General features: G+C 36.6%; 2 protein-coding genes and 1 pseudogene across 3 annotated transcripts; all 3 read right to left on the reverse strand.

Moving 5' to 3' along the window:
* Positions 1-8085: 8085 nt before the first annotated feature.
* LOC145564787 (uncharacterized) lies at positions 8086-12168 on the reverse strand. The gene is made up of 7 exons (XM_081624987.1): positions 11797-12168; positions 10295-10660; positions 9794-9858; positions 9495-9597; positions 8615-8845; positions 8364-8542; positions 8086-8224 (listed from the first exon to the last, which is right to left on the reverse strand). Exons 1-7 carry the CDS (start codon positions 12166-12168, stop codon positions 8086-8088), a joined length of 1455 nt encoding a protein of 484 aa, XP_081481113.1.
* Positions 12169-15059: 2891 nt separating this feature from the next.
* Positions 15060-16441, reverse strand: LOC145564788 (protein FAR1-RELATED SEQUENCE 5-like). The gene is made up of 3 exons (XM_081624988.1): positions 16406-16441; positions 15365-16193; positions 15060-15268 (listed from the first exon to the last, which is right to left on the reverse strand). The coding sequence occupies exons 1-3, from the start codon at positions 16439-16441 to the stop codon at positions 15060-15062; spliced, it is 1074 nt and encodes a 357-aa protein (XP_081481114.1).
* Positions 16442-17242: 801 nt separating this feature from the next.
* LOC145563516 (glutamate decarboxylase 4-like) lies at positions 17243-19874 on the reverse strand (annotated as a pseudogene). Its single transcript, XR_014094549.1, has 6 exons — positions 19721-19874; positions 19417-19621; positions 18792-18995; positions 18440-18654; positions 17993-18246; positions 17243-17886 (listed from the first exon to the last, which is right to left on the reverse strand). The product of XR_014094549.1 is annotated as a glutamate decarboxylase 4-like (transcript).
* Positions 19875-21597: the final 1723 nt, after the last annotated feature.

A 21597-nucleotide genomic window follows, 5' to 3' on the forward strand; every position in this document is an offset into this window, starting at 1 on the left:
AGGTTGTCACCATGATTCAAGGAAAAGCTCGAGATGTAGCTGCAATGATAGACAGCATTCCCTAGGATGTGGAGAGTTGTCACAAGTTCTGAAGATGACAAGATATGGTCACCTTCGACGGTCCCTCAAGGTAAAGAAGAAATTGTCTATAGCGGCGATACACTACCGTGGCGACATACGGCCACAACCCTGGAGATGACGACATACAGTTATTTTCGACGATGTTCCCGAAATACTGTGGAGGATTGTCACCAAGAATATTGAAGACGACGACATACGGTTATTTTCAATGATGGCGTTCACGAAATACTGTGAATGTTGTCACAAACAACAGATGAAGCAGCAAAATGGTTACTTTCAGAGACGTGTGCTCGACGGTGCAAGATACGCGTTTCTTAACTCTTTTATCTGTTTAACTAACAATGTTTGCAGGTATCGGCGTTACAAGAATGATTTGGAATCGCAGAACGTTCTGAATCATTCTCCGTCCCTATCGCTACTTTGACTTTTGTTTTCGAAACCTAAGTTTCTCCAAACTCAGTCAAAGTGGGGGCTTCTGTAGACACCCATTTGTGTCTCCCCAAAACCAAACCCAGTGATGAATACCTTTCACGTCGAACCATAAACGAATGAGGTGAAAATGTGAAAAATGTTGCGGTTAGTTTTTATTAAAATCTTTCTTTCTGTTTTCGAAAACCCACTCTATTTTATGAAAATAGCCAAACCAGTTTAGTTTGGTCCATAATTAAGGTCCAATAATAGAATAGTTGGATGGGGCTCGAAAAGACCTTTCCAACGATATATTATAAGCCCAATTCCGATGAATATTGAGGAAGTTATGGCCAAAATACTAAACTGGGCCCGGTTAATTATTTACATACGGCCCAATGATCTAGAAGAGGGCCCAATGTTAATTATTATTCCTAAAATCATTAGGATTAATTATAATTTTCTAGAAATTTCTAGAAGGTTCTTTTTAATTCTAGTATTATTAGATTTAATAATTATTTATTTTAAAATAGACTTTTCTTTGGAGTAAAACATTATTTTATTATTAATATTATCTTAAAAATACGTATTTTATCTTCTGTACGGATTCCGTAGATCAAGTTGATTAAAGATCGAATTCCGCGTGAAGAAAACGCGCTAATACAGGTTGTCGCCAAACGACAAGTCTGTTGCCACGCGACAGACGCTGTCGCCTCGCGACTGACCCTGTCGCCTCGCGACAGAGTCGATTCCTGGCGACAGCGTGTAGTTTTATTCCTTATCAAATTCTGTATTTTTCCGGACTATTTTCATTATAAATAGGGTCCCGAACTTCTGTTTTCAGAGCATCAACTTTCATCAACTCTCATCATCAATTCTCTCTATTCTCCCTCTAAGCAATATAGCTTATTCTTTCTCTCCCTATTTCTAAACCAACCTTTTTACATACAATATTCCGCATTCACAAGACTTAGAGTCTCTTAGCCAAGTTCGAAGTTGCCTTCGCCCTAGACGTGAAAGTTTGATAATTTCTGAGGGTTTGGTCCAAAACTAGTCAAAACTTTATTTAATTTGATTTCAATTTAATTATTTAATTGTTCTTTATTATTTTCATTGAAGTTTACTAACTTGTGTATTTTGTTATTAGAAAGAGGTACGAGGCTTCAAAGTAAGTAGATTAGCTTACTCCCTATTTTATTAACAATGTAGAAAGCATGCTTATTATTGTTTTATGATTCCTAGTATCATGTTAGGATGTTATTTTATGCTTTCTAGAATCATGTTTAGGGTGCCTTTACTTATTTCTAATATCATGTTAGTATGTTAGTACCATGTTAGGTTTAAAGCTTTGATCTTTATCGTTTAGTGACATGCTAGGATTTGTTATTAATCTTGTTAGTATCATGCTTAGGATCTTGCTATTATTATTAAGCTTTATTATGCCTTATCATGCTATTATCATCGTTATTATTTAATTTTGTTTGTTATTATTGTTGCTTGATATATTTTATTGTTATTGCTTGATCACACCTTTTATGATTGTTAAAGGGAATTTGTACTTGAAATCACGCTTAATAAGATAATTAATAATCTTGTTTAGGTTAATGTGATTTTAACTCAAGTGATCGCCAATAATAGTATTATTTGTGCATTAATATTCAATCAACATAGATAAACAGGTTAGGTTTAATATAATGTTTGTATGTTATTCGAAAAGCGCGCATGAATACGAGTAGAACAAAGTAGAGGCCTATTTTATAGGGCGGGTCCTTTCTTTTGTAGATTGGATTCGTACCCTCATCCCCGGACCCTGTTTGGTTCAAGACCTTATGGAGTTGATGGTCCTTTTGGATTGTCTTTTGGGTTTACAAGTTCCTAAAACTTGTTGGCGACTCTTTTGCTCTCTTTTCTTTCCCTTTGGAACGCCACCATACTTTAGTGTATGATCACAGTGGGGTTCAAGTTTGGGATCATAATGCTTGAAATATTCCCTACACCAACTAAAATAACCAGCTTTAGGCCCATAAGCCTCGTCAACTCTTGCTATAAATTTGTGTCTAAAATTCTTGTTCATCGAATTAGACCCCATTTAAATTCGATAATTTCTCCAAATCAAAATAGCTTCCTCTCGAGCCGAGGAACTGACATCAATTTTGTCATTGCCTCTAAGATCATCCATTCAATGGGGCAAAAAAAGAAGGGTAGAAAGGGCATTTTTGCTCTAAAATCGATTTTGAGAAGGCGTATGATCGCCTTGAATGGCCTCTCATACGCCATTGCCTCCTTTATTTCAATTTCTCCATTGACACAATTGATCTTATCATGAGTTGTGTGACCTCCGTTTCCTCCTCCATTCTAATAAATGGCCGCCTTTCTCAACCTTTCACCCCTTCTAGAGGATTGCGTCAAGGTGACCCTCTTTCCCCCTACCTATTCATTATTTGCATGGAATACCTTTCGAGAATGATTCATAAGGAGTGTGAGGGGAATAAGTGGAGTCCCTTTCGGTTTGGGGGGGAAAACATCAATCTCTCATCTCCTTTTCGCGGATAATGTCATTCTTTTTGGTCAAACAAATAAGAAAACCCTACATTCCATGACCAAAACTCTTTTTGATTTTTTCAAAATTTCCGGTCAGAGAATGAATGATGAAAAAAGCTCTATTTTCTTTTCACCAAATACACCACAAGCTATGATTGATGAATTTGAGCAAGACCTCAATGTCACAGCAACTTCGGATTTAGGGAAATACTTAGGTTTTCCCTTATCCTCAAAAAAACCGAGCAAAAAGACCCTCCAATTCTTAGTGGATAAATAAGGTGCTAAACTTGCTTCTTGGAAAAGTAGAACTTTGACAAAAGCAAGACGGCAAATACTTATTCAGTCCACTCTCCAATCCATTCCTAGATACTACATGCAATCATTGTTCTTCCCTACATCTATTTGCAAAAGGCTAGATTCTACTTGCTTTAATTTCTATTCGGGTAGTTATGGAGAGGCTAGGAAGATATCTTGGATATCTTGGGATAAGATGTGCAAGCCGAAGATTCAAGGTGGCTTGGGGTTCGTTAAGCATGATCACCTCAATCTAATTTCTTTAGCCAAGTTATGTTGGAATATCTATAATAAGAAAGGGTGGGCTGCCCATCTTCTTAGAGAAATTTATATTGACAACAAACAAAACCCCACCCATATCAACAAGGGTTCATATATTTGGAGTGGTATTGGTAAGGCATGGCCTTTGTTTCAAAAGAGCCTTGCTTGGGAAGTAGGGGATAGTACTTCCATCAGCCTATGGGAGGATAAATGGCTTGTTAACTTTTCCCTTAGGGACTTTCTTCATGGCCCCCTTAATCTCCAAGCTGCTGCTGTCACTCTTAATGCCATAAGAACTCTTTCCAAGCACCAGCTCGAAGACCTCCTGTCCTTTTAGATAAATGACCATCTCTTCACTCTCATCCACTCCATTACCTTCTCAAACAGCCCTGATTCTCACTTCTCCACTTGGTCATATAAAGGTAAGTTCGATTCTCACAAAGCAAAAACAACTCTTCTTTAGATGACAGTGGATAACACCCACCCTCCTGCTTTCAATTGGGATCTAGCCTAGGCTTCTCCCTATCATCCAAAAATCAGATCCTTTATTTGGTTGCTTGCTTGGGATCGCATCCCTCACAAAAAAAATCTCCACAAAAGAATTAGCCCCATCTCTCCAAAATGTCCTTTCTGTCCAGCAGAAGATAAGTCCTCTCCCCACATTTTCATTCATTTCCCAAGAGCAAAAGAGTTTTGGGATTGTGTCCCGTGCCCTTCTCCCATTTTTTATCACGGATCATGGACTACTTGGCTTACTCAAAACCTGAGCCTTACATTAGAAAATAATAAAGGATTGCCTTGGAATGTGATATTCTGTTTTTCTATTTGGCATATCTGGCTAAGAAGAAATTCATGGTCTTTCTCTCGCATCAACACCCCCCTAATCTCATCAATCCACCAGTGTATTTGGGCTGCTTTAGAGTTCCACTTCTCCAAGCCCAACTTTGAAAGTCAAAATCCCATCCCCCTTCGCTGGCTTCCTCCCCTCCAAACTCCCTAAAAATTAACTGTGATGCTTCCTTCATAGACTCTACAAAAGAAGCGGGGTGCGTTGTGATTTGTCGAAACAGTCTGGGTGATTGGATTGTAGGTCTAGTCTGGAAAGGCTACTTACCATCCAGTCATGACGCTGAATTAAAAGCTCTGGAAATTGCTCTGAATTTAATTCGAAACAAAAACTGGAACAATGTTATCCTATGCACAGATGCTAAAAGGGTAGTAGAGGAGATTAATTCTATTGATTATGTCCCTAACGCGCCATCATTAATCAAAAAATGCAGGGACCTACAAACGGAGCTCCGAGTGGATATGCGCTTTGAAGCAAGGGATAGCAATGCGGTAGCAGATGTTCTAGCTAAGGATGCAAGAAGAAATTTGGAGATCATGAACCAAATCTGTATTTTGTCACACCCACCTCTAATTTGTAATGATTCTTTTGTAAGATTTAACTCCTAGTAGTGAAAACTCTCCTCTCATTTGTGCTGGTGATGTCTCGGCTGAACCTCCTTGTAACTTAACTACTAATTAAATTTGCATCCCTTATTTCAAAAAAAAAAAAAGGATGATTTATATAAGAAGAAAAAAGAGGAATTCTGTGTACTGACCTGACATTATTGATAAGGATGGAATATATTGGTAGTGTAAGAACGTTAGGTATATTGGTAATGTAAGAACAAAGTGAAGGAGGATTGGGTTAAAAAGGCAATATATTAGATAAATTTAATACGAATTTCGCAAAAAGTAATGTATTGGATAAATCAGGTAGAAAACCAACAATAACACTTGAGACTTGATCATAGAAAACAAAAACGTCATTGTGTTCATTCATAAACTAAATTCAATATAGGAAATAAAAACGTAATTCCACCCAACTCTAATAATTGGAATTATCGCCTCCACTAACTGTTTTATTAAATTTTATTTGACATTGAACTTTTGAGTGTCCTCTTTCAATCATCTTGCTTTAAGTAGTTTAGTTGACATAGAACTTTCGAAATTGTTTGATTCTTCTAAGTGAGAACAATTGAATACTCTTTTGCAATTGAAAACATAGCTCAAATGTTAACAAAATAGTGTTATTTGCATATTGTTTATGATAAAAACTAGCATAACTTTAGCAATACTTTATTTATCTATGCATATATATACTTTGTATAAAGGTTCACCAAGTCAAGTAGTACTATACTAAATGATAGGATTCATAGGATATAACTATTAATCTATTATTATGGGAAAAAACTTTTATTCTTTTCTAATGTTTTCTTTTCTCTTTTAATAATCGGGTACATGGGTAGGAATAAGGATTATCATGAGTTTTTGATTCAATGAGGTATGTTTGGATACAATTACGAAGTATTTGGTCATACGCTCAAGTCTTTTGTCAATTAGGTTATTATGATAAAATCTCAAGTCATTAGATTTAGACATTGTTATCAATTTAGATTTTTTTTAAGGAAAAAGATGGGGCTGCTAGGAAAACCATGTTTTAAATAAATCTATAGTATCTGAAATCTACATTCTATGACATTAATCATAGATTCATTAATTTTTTATTACATGCATTTTAAAATTCAGAAGGGTTAAAAGTTAGTTATATGTATAAGGGACTTTTGGGCTTCACTTCGCAACACACAATAAAGAAAGTGTAAAGAATATTGTGTCAAACGGATTATTGTACTATAAAGAATGAAGATCTAAGCTTCACTGTATTTTGAGTTTCAGAATATTGGCTAATTCACCGTGGAAATGATGCCAATGCTAATCATTGCTATAGCGGCTTGCAGTGGATTCTTAGCCAAAAGGTTCAATTATTCTACACCGAGTGGTGTAAACCATTGCAAGGTGTGTTTCTTTGTTGCTTTTTGTTTAACAAATTTTGATGCATCTCTAAATAGTAATGTTTTCGTAAGCTCATACATAAGATATTAAGATGATAGGAGTGTTTGTAGTTTGCTTTGAAAATCACAAAAATTACGCTTTGACATATTGCTAAATTAAAGCACATCACTTTTATGTTGGACAAGCTACATATCATTAATACAGCTTGGTGTGATTTACTAAGAATCGTAACTTTTTTTTTAGCATGCTATATATGTAATGCATTCATGTAGAATTGTAGATCCCAGACCTTAAGTGATCTTGGGTACCAGATGTCAGAAAGGATCAGACAGCACAAGTCATCAAAAGGATTTTTAAAACAAGAATTTTGAGAAGGTACATATTCAAAAAAGCACTAAAAGGTTAAAGGTGTAGATACGAAGAAGTAGTGACCAGAAATCTTTGCAGATTTAAATTTTAGACTCCAAGCAGCTATCTTATGACATAATGCATAATGCAGAAAGACAGCATCCAAGGTAATCACTTCAAGATACTATTCTGTTTGAATCACCCTTCCCAAATTCCACCCCACACCCCCAATGAAAAGTAAGAGTCTAGAAAGGCTGATTACCTGTCTCAGACGAGACAGATTAGCACCGCCTTCACCATACACAAGACCAAATACATGAGCAGGAACCACAATTTCGACTTCCATACTTCTGATGACAGAACACTCATCCCCACTGCACAAGCAGGTAGCTCAAAAGCATTAAAAAGAAATGGAGTCAAACAAAATTTTCACTCAATATACTTGCAATTTCCATACTCTTGCCGCTAATTTAAACACAAAGATACAATCAAAATAATACAATAGTAGTTTGAAAATATCCAATATGGCTGTTTACATTATGAATATCACATCATTGACGGATAAACCAAAACAATCACAATTTCTTCCTTCAGAAGATACCAGCAATTAATATCAAATCATCAAAAACCCACTTCAAACAGTTGCTACCAGCAATTAACATCAAATCATCAAAAGCTCACTTCAGACAGTTGCAACCAGCAATTAACATCAAATCATCATTCATGCAAATGTAGACCACATTGTCACTATTACATCAATTAGTACAACTCTTATAGTCACTTAAGTAAAGTAAGGCGTCAATCAAGAATACAAAGATCTAATTGACTCACTTGCACGGTAGACATATTGTTGCTGTTACACACACTGATCAAATCATATCAGATACAAAAAAGAATTATTCCTCTGCCACTGCTCTAATGCTCTTTTTCATCTATGCCACCACCATTATCTTTCTCATCACTACAATAACCTCATCCTTCATCACTTGTACGTTCCACCTCCATCATAGCAAGTTTGGCCTCTTTATGCCATAAACTTGATTTATACCAACAGTAAATCTGATCTGGGCCAACTTCCTCAGGAATATCTCATGCAGTATAAGACTAAGTGTTTAGGAGGAGAGTAGTTAGCCGGTAAATTTTTTATTGCCCTTACAAGTCTCATATACTTCCTTGAGGTGGTGTTTTGATTACTTTCTGGAATGGATGAGAGATGATGGTTATCATGGATTTTATTAATGAGTAATACAATTGATATGTATGGGGGTGTTTTTAGGGGTTAGACAGTGGTGGTGGTAGGGAAGAAGATTGCGATCAGTGAGGAGTCTGGGCTGAAATGGAGAGGATGCAGATGATGGTATGGGTAGAGGAAGGGTGAGGTGGTGGTGCTAGATGTGACAATTGCAATGGCGGTGGGACTGCAGGAAGACGGTTGCAGTGCTGTAACCAGAGACTGTGCAAGGGTGCAACAGCGTACAGACTAAATAGTCCTTCGGAATGAGGGGAGCAAGTGAAACAAAATATGCGGTAAAACTAAGCAGGAGGAAAAAAAAAACACTCAGAATGAAAAAGGAAAATATTCATTTTATTACCATTCCAAGGTCTCTCGACTGCCCTTAACACTAGTGATGAAACATGAAAGAGCTACATTGATGAGATCCATATAGTACTGACCTGCCAAGTTCTGAGCTGCAAAATGCCATAAAATCACCTCAATTTTTCTTAAATGTAGTCTGAGAATGTCCAAATGAACACTGCGATCAACAACCACCTAAATACTTAAGTTTAACTACAACCTAATGATAGATGACAAATCCAATAGTATTGACTAATGAGATTTCACCTCAGATGACTGAACTGTGGATGATGACATGTCTTTATCATAAGAAATCACACGGTTTTCTTCCTTTGACAAGGTAGTTGTTGCCTGGACATGAGGAGGCCGACCATAAACATTGTAAAGTGTGTGTGGTAGAAGAGGTGTATTTATTGCTCTGTCAGAAAATATGCTTTTCCTCAGCGTCCATGTGACTTGAAGCAGACAAGTATGCACATCAGAATATTCACCAACTATCTACAAGAAGGTATTGTGTTCAATCTTTAAAAGGGAATTAAATATGTCGACAAGGCATATCCAGCGCATATATCATGGTCTATACGCTTTGAAAGTGCAATATAAATGCCATAGTTATTGAAATCAACAGAAGAAACTGATACTAGGAAACTTACCTTTCTTATTACTTAACTCATAAAAAAAAAAAAAAGAAGGGGGGGGGGGGGGGGGGGGGGGGGGGGGGGGTCAAGTGCACTGATAAGAAGCAAGAAATTCCCAAAGAGATATAGGGGATAAGACTAATAAATTTTGCCTTGGTATGTAAAGAATATTGCCCCTTTTTGCTTCTTTGCTATAGGAGTACGCCCAGGGTTAAGGGCGAGGGAGGGACAAATATTAACATGATTTATGGTTCAAATAAAAATTGTCAGTAGCTTGGGGACAGCTATTCATGTCATAAATGGGGGACAAAATGAGCATGTAACATATTACCATTAAATTATTGGTAACAGAAGACAACTTTCATCAGCATTCTTTGCAAAGATCATGTAAACAATAGCAAAGAGAACTTGAGAATGTATAAAACAGATGATGTTGATCCCCCAAGCTCAACAATCAGAATGAAAATGTCAGAGCATAGGCATCATCCTTCACAGATAGATAATCATACCTGTATAATTTTCTTACCCACCAAAGTAGCAGAAGTACAATGAGTGTCTAATATCTGCACTTCAGCACCAGCAGTAACTTTCATATCCAACATGTTGACTTGACTACATGAAATCAGAAGTTTGCAGTCACAGAGTCTCCTCTATTTTGACATGCATGCCCAGATCCTGAGGCAGCTTCCACTAATCTTGTGAAAACACGGAGAGTGGCTTCTTGAGCTGGGGAATACTAACATTCCTTGTTCTAAAAATGACAAGCCACCATGCATAAGACAAGAAGCTTATCAGAGATCAAGCTCACGCAAGTCTCTTACCCAAAAACACAATGCTGAATATGCATAGCTTGTAAACATACTTAGGCCTAAACTAAAAATTAATGATAATACTAAACATACAATAACAGCAGAAGCAAAGATAAGAGAATTTGAAAAATAAAATAAAAAAAAAATCTCAGTTTTGGCAATTTACACTATGTGGATTTACCTCAATATCATCGCACCCTTTACTTGCAAAATTTACATTTCTACAAGACATGATGAAAGAAGGAGCTCTAAAAGACATTAATCATTATACTTGTAAATTTTGAAATGCAAGTAGGGTATTTATCTAAACGTAATCTAAGTACAACTTATCATTTCGGCAAACTGAAACAACAAGGTGCTGAATGATAATAATGAGCAAGTAGAATATCAAATTCTAAAGTGTTAAAAATCTAGGATAGTAGTATATGTAATAGAACCATGCAAAACTTAAAAGGGACAAGAAGGAACCAGAATATACATCAAAAATGTTATTAACAAACCTCCATAGCAGACACCATAATAACACACTCATCACTACCCACTACTGGGTCTAACACTTCTATACGAGTTCCTGTTTCCCTTTTTAGGGCTTTCATTATGCTCCCTCCCCAGTCAATCAAACCATCAGCCGCATAAGTGGGGAAAAGCAGCCTGAAAGCCACTTCTTTGGTCCCTGCAGCCACACAACTTTGGCCCCTTTCTCCAGCATCTGTATCAATGCTTAGATGTTTTTGTGCATGCAGATCATGTGATACCCAATCGGAAACTGAACCACGAAATTGACTTAAAGCTCTTGAACTGTTTACTTGAAGACAATATGTAACAGCAAGCAGTGCCTTTCTTACTGCCAGGGAATCACCTGTAATCTGTAACACAGAAGTGCATCTGAAAAATCAGTCAAAAAAAGAACTCATGACCAGATCTTATGGACACAATAAAAAACAGGCTCAGTCACATAGACGCGAGTTCACCACATTTTACAAAAATAAAAATAAGAAAAAAATCAATAAAAGTGAGGTTTCTCAAGCATATCAAGGTTTGGGGTAAAATTTGAAGCACTTAGAATATTGGTAATTCTCTTCTCAACTATAATGGAAGTACGGTCAAAACTATTTAGCCATGAAGGTCCAAAGATGACATGTTGATACCATTAAAGGTTGATATTGGGCTAGCATTTTCTGTCCCTAACTGAAGTCTGAATGCAATGGTTGTGACTTTTGTGAGCTGAAAACAATGGTTTTCTCCTGTTCAAATAGCAACAACAGAATAAATACCACTCCATTTAGAAATTCCCAAAATGGTTTGCTATGTGTTTGACAACAAAGCAATATTGCCAATATATGAGTTTAACATATCATCAACTACAACCGAGATTATACATGAATTTGTTCAAATAAATAACCAAAACCTAATCAACATGATGCACATTGCAACTAGAATAAACTCTACAATCATTTTATAAATTGTTCAAATTATAATCACCTTTCTTAGTAAAAAAAATCTAACATTAGTGTCTTCATATCACACCTCATTGCAAATTTTTTTACTCTGTCTGTTCCATAATAATTGACACGCGTAGACTTTTTCATAACTTTGTTTGTCTATTATATAAAATAAAATGTTAAAAAGTAAGTTGTTAGATTTATGTTATTGTATACTTTTGGAATATCAAGTGGGGAAGACAATTGGGACCAACATCCAAGTCCCTACTTCCCAATTCTAAAAATAAACTCAGATAATCAGATTAATTATACTCGTATCTTGAAGAGTTGAAAACATAAATCATTTTACAATAAGTCAATAACGACATTATCAGTCTTAAATTCTTAATCCTAACGATGGGTTGACTACGTGAACCAAAATCCTACGATAACCAAAATATAATGAACAAAATTAACTAAAATTCAGGCGTGGATCACAACAATACTAATTATGGATTATAAAAAATATTCCTAATTTCACTAATTCTACTTAAATTAAACAAAACAAAAAGTTGAAAAACATAAATCTGAATCAAATCATCAGAAGTATCAGCACAAAGAGGATGCTCCTCCAAAGGCAAAACCCTAATAGCTACACCCACAATTCCAATCAACGACTTAATCTTCACTTCTCCCTTCACCGTCAACAACCGGCAACACTCCGCCGTATTCTCTTCCAGAATCTCCCAAACCCTAAACACCGCCAACTGCGCCGAAGAAACCTCGAATTTTCTCTCTCCTCCTCCACCATTAGCATTACCATCCCTCAAAACAAGAGTCTTATCCAAGCTTCCAGGTCCTACGATGTTGACGATACGCTCGTCGCACCCAGAAAGTGGGTCTTCCACGCGAAGTAAGGAGAGACCGGTTTCACGTGCAATCTTCTGGGACATGGCACCGCCGTGCCCGATGACGGCGCTGCCGGCTTGAATGGGGGAAAGTAGGCGGAATGCCACGTGTCCTTGAGGTGGTTTAAGGTGGGGTTTACTGGTGTTGTTCCCGGGTTTTCCGGTGGGTTTTTTCTGGATTTTTTTTCATGGTTTTTGAAACCCAGAATTGTAGAGTATGGAAGGAGTGGAAATGAAAGGAAGCGTATGTCAAGAAGACTGAAAAGAAAGGTGATCAGCGAAAATTAAGGACGTGCTATAAAATGCGCGGGATGTGTGAGTTGTGACTACAGGAACTATTTCTTTTTTTTAAAAGGTTTGTGGATGTTTGTCTTATTCCAAAGTTTGGAAATTATTTTTTCACTTGATAACTTGATTTAAAAATTTTTTTTTTACTAAGTTGAAGTTTATATCGGTTGGAAAATAAATATGGTAGTGGCGTTAACTTTTAAGAAGCTAGTGTGTGAGATTGGAAGTATGATTTTTTTTTTTTTTTTTTTTTTGGCTAATTTATAGGGTTTTTAGGTAATTATAATTAAATGTAGATTAATTAGTGAACGTACATATTGATAAATTGAATTACATTAAAAATTAATGATTGTACATGTTTTTCGAAAGAGTTAAGGGGGTGTTTGATTAGTGTATTTATTTTTTGGATTGAAAACGGATTTGATTAAACTAATACCATTACCGTGTGTTTGGTTTGAAGGCATGGTAACAATTACCATTACCTAAGGGTAATGGTTACCTCTCATTTGCTACCTCTTAAAAACTTGGGGTAACAAATACCCTTACCTCCTCTTAACAAATACTCTTTCCATGGTTAAACCAAATAAATGAAAAGGTATAGCTAAATGATTCCTTTTCTCCCCTTCTTATTTGTTTCCTTTCCACTCCATTTTATTTTCCGAACCAAACGCCCCCTAAATGTATAATTTATTTATTAGGTTATTTATTATTTTTTTTTTCGAATGATTGAGGGTTTAAAAACCATTACGAAAACTGCAATGATGTAATTATGTTTGGAGTTAGTGTATGATCGTTTGGGTCACACGCGATAATGCAAGAGTGTGTCTCGGTGTTGAGACTTAAGAGCCTTAATGTCATGGTACCTTATCGTCTACAGCTCAACAACTAGAGATTGATAGCATCAAAAAAAAAAACAAAAAAAAAAAAAAAGGAACGGGGGAAGGCCTAATGTTCAGCCTGAGAACTTACTAAGAATTACTTGAATACTTGGCCATAGGTACAGGTTAAATAATAAGTATGTTATGTTGCAATACAAAAAGCATATGCCCTAAGGTGTCTAACAAAATATTATCATTGCTTGTTCTTCAACCACATAGTTGAAGTTTTGAGGACTATAATCATGTTATAGGCTTACCCACTCTTATATGCTGGCCTCAAACCTCGACATATCTTCTAAATTCCTAATTACTTAATCCTCAACTTGGTCAGAAGTTAAGAGCAATATGAATTTCTTGTTAATCAAATATCTCACTAATTTGTGATCGCCAACAAGGAATTCGGATACATTGCTTGATGTTACCACGAGATCAGAAAAGCATAGAATCTTTACCAAATATAACTGGAGTGATTAATCAATTAACAAAAACAGTTAAGACATAACTGAAGCAATTCTATGTTTATGCAGTAGCAAAAGATTCAAATTAAGTTTACCGATAACAAGACCCTTGGTCATCACAAAGTAATGTAATAATGTTCGAGTAACCTGAACAAACCAGCAGCTTCTCTTATTCGTGAAAACTTAATATAAAAGACCTGAACTATTATAAAGGGATGTTGAACTACAAAAAATTTCATAGGGAAGAAGTATCAGCATTTTCATCCCCTTTCCTTTAAAAATGTAGGATATCCAGTTTAAATTCCCTCCAATCTTGTGTCTAGCAAAAATACAGTTACAACCAAGTGCAGTTCGATCTCTGCCTCTCTGGACACCGGAAGCAAGTACACCGCTGACCCCGCCGCTGGGTTCGTTGTAGCCGGTACACTTACCACCGGAAGTAACTTGTTAAATTTAGTGTCAAAATCATACAAACCAATAATTATTGAATACAGATTATCATTATTCCACATGTAGTTAGAAATTATTCCCTCCGTTCTTATTTAATTGACACGTTGAAATGGAAATGAAGTAACCATACACTATTTGTACAAATAAAATAAGATCCATGGCATCTTATTTTATTTGTACAAATAGTGCATGGATCATTACTCATCATTAAAGTGAAGTTAGTAGAATGTTTGAGTGAAAGTGGGTATATATTATTTTACCAATTTTAGTAATGTGTTAGTTGTTAAGAAACTGCTGAAAAAGAAAAGTACATATACACTAAACATAGCTACATAAACAACTCAAACGTAACGGAATAATCTAGCGGTGCACGCCACATGGCCTGAAACATCAGCAGCAACTGCCACACGGCGTTAGGGGGCAGCAACAACAGCAGGTGGCAAGGGGAAGCAACAGGGCAGCAAAAGGGTAGCAGGGGAGCAGCAGGTTGGAAACCAAGGAAGCAGCAGAATGGGGGGCTACAGCTTGGAGCAGCAGAATGGGGGAGCAGCATAAGGGAGAGTGGGAAGCAGGGGAGCAGTAGAAGAGGAGGGTGAGCAGCAGAAAGGATAGCAGTTGAAGAGGAAAATGAGCGGCAGAAAGGGGAGCAACATCAGCTGTACAATTACAACAAGATGAAGAAAAAATAAACCTAGTATCACAAAATAAGCATTGATTCACGAAGAATAACAAGGAAAATCCTATGAAATTACCATGCATCAGTCTACAGACTCTACATTTGCCTCAAAACAGTGATGATAAGCAGAAATAGATAATAGGGCTTTATAATGAGTAAATGTTATAATCTCAACTTGATATCAGATTACCGACCCCAACTTGTTTTCAATCTCTGCAAGGCTAACTCATATTCCGGCTCAGCTGCAGCATCCATGACTCGTTTCCATCTACCATTTTTGAACTTTGCACCCACCGTCTTGTCCTTGAACAATCCAGTCACATAAGCTTCGACATCCTTATTAATGTGCCACCTACAAAGTAAATGCGTAGTTTGTGGAAACTCGGCTTTCAATGCTGCACAAAGTCCAAGCTCACGATTAGTTAAGAACACTGATGGCTCCCGTTAGTATCCGATTAAATCCCTCAATCTCTGAAGCACCCATTGATAACTAGCTTGTGTCTTGTTTCTCATGAAGACATAACCAACAAGGAAATTTTGATTGGTCGGTGTAACCCCAACTATCTCAAAGAATGGCATGCCGTATCTGTTTGTCTTGTATGTAGAGTCCATACCAATCACGTACGGATATGTGCGTAACAAGTTGCACGTGATCGGATGCACCATGAATGCTTGCTGTAAAACGCCAATGTCATCAACCATAACCCAGTAAATGTAGTGACTCTCTCTAGCCAGATGCAGAAATTGCTGAACCACTCCTCTTCCTTCAGACTCTTCCATTCTAATGTCACTTCTACAATTGTATATATGCCTAATGTTCGAATGATCTTCAGGAAATTGCTCTATAATGGTTGCCATGATATTACGAGGCGCAACCTTTGACCTCGTCAAGTTACGCACAACCTGTTTTGCACCTGGACTTAGACCACTGATTTGTCGACGACCTTCAAAATACACAATGAATGGATGATTGTGGGTGCCGGTTAAATCATTTTTAGCACGGATCCTCCAACCATCAGTGCTTCTCTCATAATAAATCTTGATGTAGAAAGGACACCCAACGGACTTAGATTTAGTGTCCTTGCGAATCACATTCTCCAAATCTCTTGGCCTTTTCTTTCGACCACGATCGCAAGCCAAATATCGATATGGCCGACCATCGGTGGTTTTTTTGTATGATGATGAGACGAATAAAAATCCGATTGTTCGGGAAATATTTTTCGCCCATTCAACAGCAGCATCAAAACTAGGAAACACTGTGTCGGTTTGAAAACGGCCACTGTAATTCACACCGTCACTGCTGTTTTCTAATTCTAAATCCTATATAAGAAAACACAAAACAAACTACTTAAGTATCGATTGTAGAAATGCACAACTGATTAAACCATCAAGTGGCATCAATGGCACCACAATGTTATTATTGTAAAATAGAGTATGTACATACTTCATTTATGTCATGACTAAGCTAATTCAAGTGCTATATACAACGACTTTATGTACGCACAACATATATTCCACCCAAATGTTAATACCCATGTAGCTGGCAAAACATTAATCCAAAAATTCATAGCTTAAACAAACATATATTATCACTTTTTCTGTGTTTTAGAAGGAACAAAAAAAAAAGTTTATATAGTATTTGAGGGTAAACCAGATACAACGAATCTGGTAACGAATGAGAGTGAACCAGATACAACGAATTTGGTCACCAATTAGACCAAAGATGATTAACATCTAAATCCCCCAATTAAGTCAAAAATAATTGACTAATTGAGCATATTTCAAGGAATCAACTTAATTTAGGAAGCCATGAAATTATCATACAATGCAATATTTGACAAATGGGAAATTATTTCTTTTGAAGCACACCTTATTTTGAGGCTACTATTAAAACTCCAACATCTATCTCTCCCTTATGTCCCCTCCATTGTTCCCCCTTCCCCGCCTCTTTGCCTGTTTCAGTTGGTAGAAGCTGCCAATTTATTTTAACGTTTGGCATGTACAACTTCTAGCAACCCATGTGTAACTTGTAAATATGATGTCTGGTTTCATTGTTTCTGTACATAATGAAATACTTGTTAATGTGAGCTTTTATATCCGTTGTGGTGCCAATCATTTGATGCATTCTTTTCTCTTTTTTCCCGAACTGCTTATTTTCCCTGGCTTTTAATGTACCCTGTTCATATTATCCCTTTGGTTTGTGCATTTGTTTCCCCTTTCATTGGATGTAATAGACCAGTTCATTGAGTAAAAAGAAATACTCTAATATTGCTTTTTTTTTTTTTTTTTTTTTTTTTTTTTATATGAAAATATTACTGTACTTTAAAGAGAAAAGAAATTAAGTCAAATTAATATTAATACCCCTTATCTGGTACATTTTTGTAAAAAAAATTATTGTAATAATAAAAAAACTAAAATACAGAGACTTGAAATCATCTTTATACTAATCTCTGGAAACAGAAAAACAAAATGTCTAGCAGACTTTGCTGGATTTCCTGGCCATGACAAACTTCTTCAATACATCAGTAATCTCCCTTTGTGTCTCAACTCTCAAGTGCACTTTTCTTAGGCACTTTGATAACTCCGTTCTTCCCCATATCATGATGGCTTTGACCTTTACTATTCTTGGAAGGGAGGTGATCAAGCTCGTTGAGCACCTTTGTGATGTCGAACACAAGCCTCTCAGCAAGAGTTCGGGAAAAATCTTCCCGAACTACGACACGAAGCACTGTCACATGCTGTGCATCAGCTGGCATGGTGTATGCTGGAACTATCCACCCAAATCTCCTAAGCATCTCTGAAACCTCAAACTCGTTGTGGAGGGTGTTGTCCTTAAGAGAGAAGGCCACTAGAGGGACACCATTGTCTTTAGATGCAATGGTGAACCGCCCTGTCTTTTCTAGGCCAGCCTTTAGAACCATTGCATTTTCTTGGCAGTTCTTCATAACATTTTGATACCCCTCAAAGTCAAGGCGGATTAACTGATAATATTGAGCAATGACTTGACTTAATCCTGCATATTAGTTACCATATCATCTAGTGAGACTTCCCAAAAAATTGAGCTGGAAAAAAATTGAATGAGAATAGCATATTTTGGAATCATGATTGGCGAAAATTACCTTTGGAGAAGTTGAGAGTGAATGTAGGCTGGTCTGCTCCTAGGTAGTTGATATGGAAGATGAGCTCTTCAGGCAAGTCTTCCTTGCTCCTCCAGATAGCCCATCCGATGCCAGCATAAACAAGGCCATATTTATGACCACTTACATTTATGCTCTTCACCAGGGGAAGCCTGAAGTCCCATTCTAGCTCTGGGTAGAGGAAGGGTGCAATAAATCCACCACTCGCTGCATCCACTTGTATCGGAGTATCCCAACTCCAAACTCTATGGTTAGTCCATGTATTACATTTTTTGTGGGTCTGCATATGATAGTACTTGATATTTCACCTTCTAAGTCTACTTTGAATTTTGTAGTCACGGATTTCAAGGTGGATTATAAAACTGGGACAGAGGGAGTAGTAGTTATAATATGAGCCTGCAAAAATAGCTAGAAAGTGAAGGTGTATACCCAGTTTTCTTGTTCTTTTCTAGCAAAAGATCATTCAATAGCTTAACATCTTCAAACTCTCCATTGAGAGTAGAGCCGAGAATGGCAGTGACACATATGGTGTTCTCATCCACCATTTCCACAGCCTTTACAGGGTCCATCACATAATATCCTTCACTTAGCTTCACTTCTTTCAGTTCTACTTCAAAATACCTTGCAAATTTTTCCCAACACACCTAAACAAAATAAAGATAGAAGAAAAGGCATTAGGCTTCAAATGTGCAGGATAATTGTAGCTGTCAAGCTGTGTTCATCGTTCAACTTGCTCAAGTAGTTGAATGATTCAACTGTGTGACAAGATATGTATATATACCTGAACGTTGGCGCCAGTGACAATGTTGGGCTTGTCATAAGGTAAACCTTGAGCCTTACGCTTGTTCTGCCACTGCCTCTTGAAGGCAAGCCCGGCTAGCATTATGGCCTCAGACGAGCCTACTGTTCCAACTCCAACAGCCGCCTCTGAATCTTCAAGTGGAGCGTTGAACAGCCTTGCTATCATGTTCACACACCTATTTTGCTTACAATAATGTTAAATTTTGTAAACAATTGATACTCCGTATTAGTTAGTAAGCCTTCTTCATTTTCTAGTCCTTAGACCTGGATTAGTGAAAATCATCCTAGTGATCTATGCAGTCTTTTAGGGAGACAAAAAACAAAACTCGAAATAATATTTAATTTTGTGCATTATTTTTTATTTTATTTTTGGTAGTTGAAAAAGGGTGAATCCTTCCTATATTTTCTATGGTCTACATAGTATTTATTTAATTTCTCAAATGGTTTCTGTTTTAAGTTGACCAAGAAAAGTAAGATTCAGCTGGTCAGACCTAAACCATTGAATTTCAACCCTTCAAATACAAAAATCAAAAAATTACATAAACGTGTTCCTAAATTAAAGACAAAAAAAGTACTTCATAGTTCATACTAGTTATAATTATAACCTGAAGCTCAGTTGTGACAGGATACTCATCCATGTCAACATAGTTCTTGTTAATGGCATCCATCATTAGTTTATCACACTCTGGTTCCATCCATGTTGTAACAAATGACGCCAAATTCAGCCGTGGATTACCGTCTAGCATCAGCTCATCGTTTATTATTTGGTACGCCGCCTCCTTTGGTATCGAATTTTCAGGCATATTAAACCTGAAATGACACGAACATGAAAATACACACAAATTCAAAACCATGTAACTCATAGCTACGTTTGTAACAAACAATACATGCTAGTAACACCATACGTACCTTGGAAGTGGAGCTTGGAGATGTCGTGAGGGGAAGGGGGACTGAATATAAGCATCTCCATTCGAGAATGCATGCGAAAGTACCATGGTTGGATGGCTTGTTATTTTGCAAATAGAATAAATTTTTAAGAGAAGGAAGAAATAATGGTAGCTAAATTTTCTTCTGTTGTGTTTGGTAAGTTTAGTATTTTGATTGAGCAAGATGAGGAGGGTGTTTAGGTATTTATATGAAAGTTTAGGTATTTTGTTCTCTTTATTGTTCTTCTTTTGATTTGATTTGGTCAGAATTTGAGATGATGGTAACATAAAGTGCAAGTATATATGGTACTAATGAGCGTATTATTTATTATTTCAAGATTTGGGTTTTGAGGAATGTTTTTTTTTTTTTTTTTTTTTTGAAAGAAGTCCCAAAGGACACTAAATTTCATTAATATAAGCCATACGGCATCTACAATTGACAATGAACGATAATGAAAACGAATTTAACAAAATCAAACAAGAATTAATCGGGGAAGGGCTAAGAATCCAAATACATAAATATAACAATTCGGCATATTCTCGATTCGTTGTCTCATACAACTTTTTGAGTGGATTCGTCGTCGCTTCACAATTTTGTAAGAAAGTTAATTCTTGTGCTGATTCCGTAACCCAAATCCGAGCCCTAATCAATAGTAGCCCCGCACAACCGGAGACCAAATTAAGCACAAATAAAACCTTGTCTTTCGAAGGAGTACGAAAAACCTTGTCTTTCGAAGGAGATCGAAAAAACCTTGTCTTTCGAAGGAGATAAACCCTTTCTTTCGAGGGAGACATTATTGTAACCTAAAACAAAAGGCTTAAAAGAAAATAAAGATTGGGGCTTTCCACCGGTGAAATCCGATGGAAGCCCCTTGAAAATTAACAATGGATACTAGGTTTAGGAGAGAGAAGAGAGAAAAGGAGGCTAGGGTTTATGTTTTCTATTCTTGTGGCAAACAACCATGTGTTGTGCTGGTAAACAACCATGTGTTGTGCTGGTTGCTGCAGGCTTCACAAAGTATGTTGAAGAGTACTGTAAGTACTCAAAACGTGTTGCGGGGGCTGTTATGGCTTGTCTGAACATCACCCCTGTTGCTGCATCGTGGTCATGCCCAGTGCCCACCCCAAAATTATATTAAATTGAACGCTGATGCCCATTTACCAAGTGTAGGATGGGCGGGGTTGGGGTGGTTGCTAGAGACTATAAGGGTGAGCTGGTTGTTGCTACTATCAAAAGAATCCACCTGACCCATGCAGAGGTTGCAGAAGCTCAGGCTGTAAGATATGCTCTGCAACTAGCAAGGAGACTCAGGTATAGCCATATTTGGATAGAGAGTGATGTGCAAGAGGTTGTTCGTGCTATTAAGTACGGGAGCAATGGAGTCACGCCTTTTCACCTAGTTATTGAAGATGTGAAGACTAATAGCGTTAACTTTGATTATTGTATTTTTTTCTCATGTTGTTAACTTTGATTATTGTATTTTTTTCTCATGTTAGACCGGTCTGTTATGTCTCATACGATTGCTCGTTGGGATACTAGTAGTTAACTCTTTTCCGCAAAGTATCACTACTTCAGCGATGATTGATTTATTATAATAAGGCATGTGCTATCTTTTCTTTTAAAAAAAAAAAAAAAAAAAAAAAAAAAAAAAAAAAAAAAAAAAAAAAAAAAAAACATGTAGTGACCCCTTTTTAGATATAGTTATCTTTTTTGTAATTATCTTATTATTACATATAGTGACCCCTTTTTAAATATAGTTATCTTTTTTGTAATTATCTTATTATTACATATAGTGACCCCTTTTTAGATATAGTTACCTTTTTTGTAATTATCTTATTATTACATATAGTGACTTCAAT

Source organism: Chenopodium album, chromosome 10 (assembly GCF_948465745.1).
Source record: "Chenopodium album chromosome 10, dcCheAlbu1.1, whole genome shotgun sequence".
NCBI classification, from domain to species: domain Eukaryota; kingdom Viridiplantae; phylum Streptophyta; class Magnoliopsida; order Caryophyllales; family Amaranthaceae; genus Chenopodium; species Chenopodium album.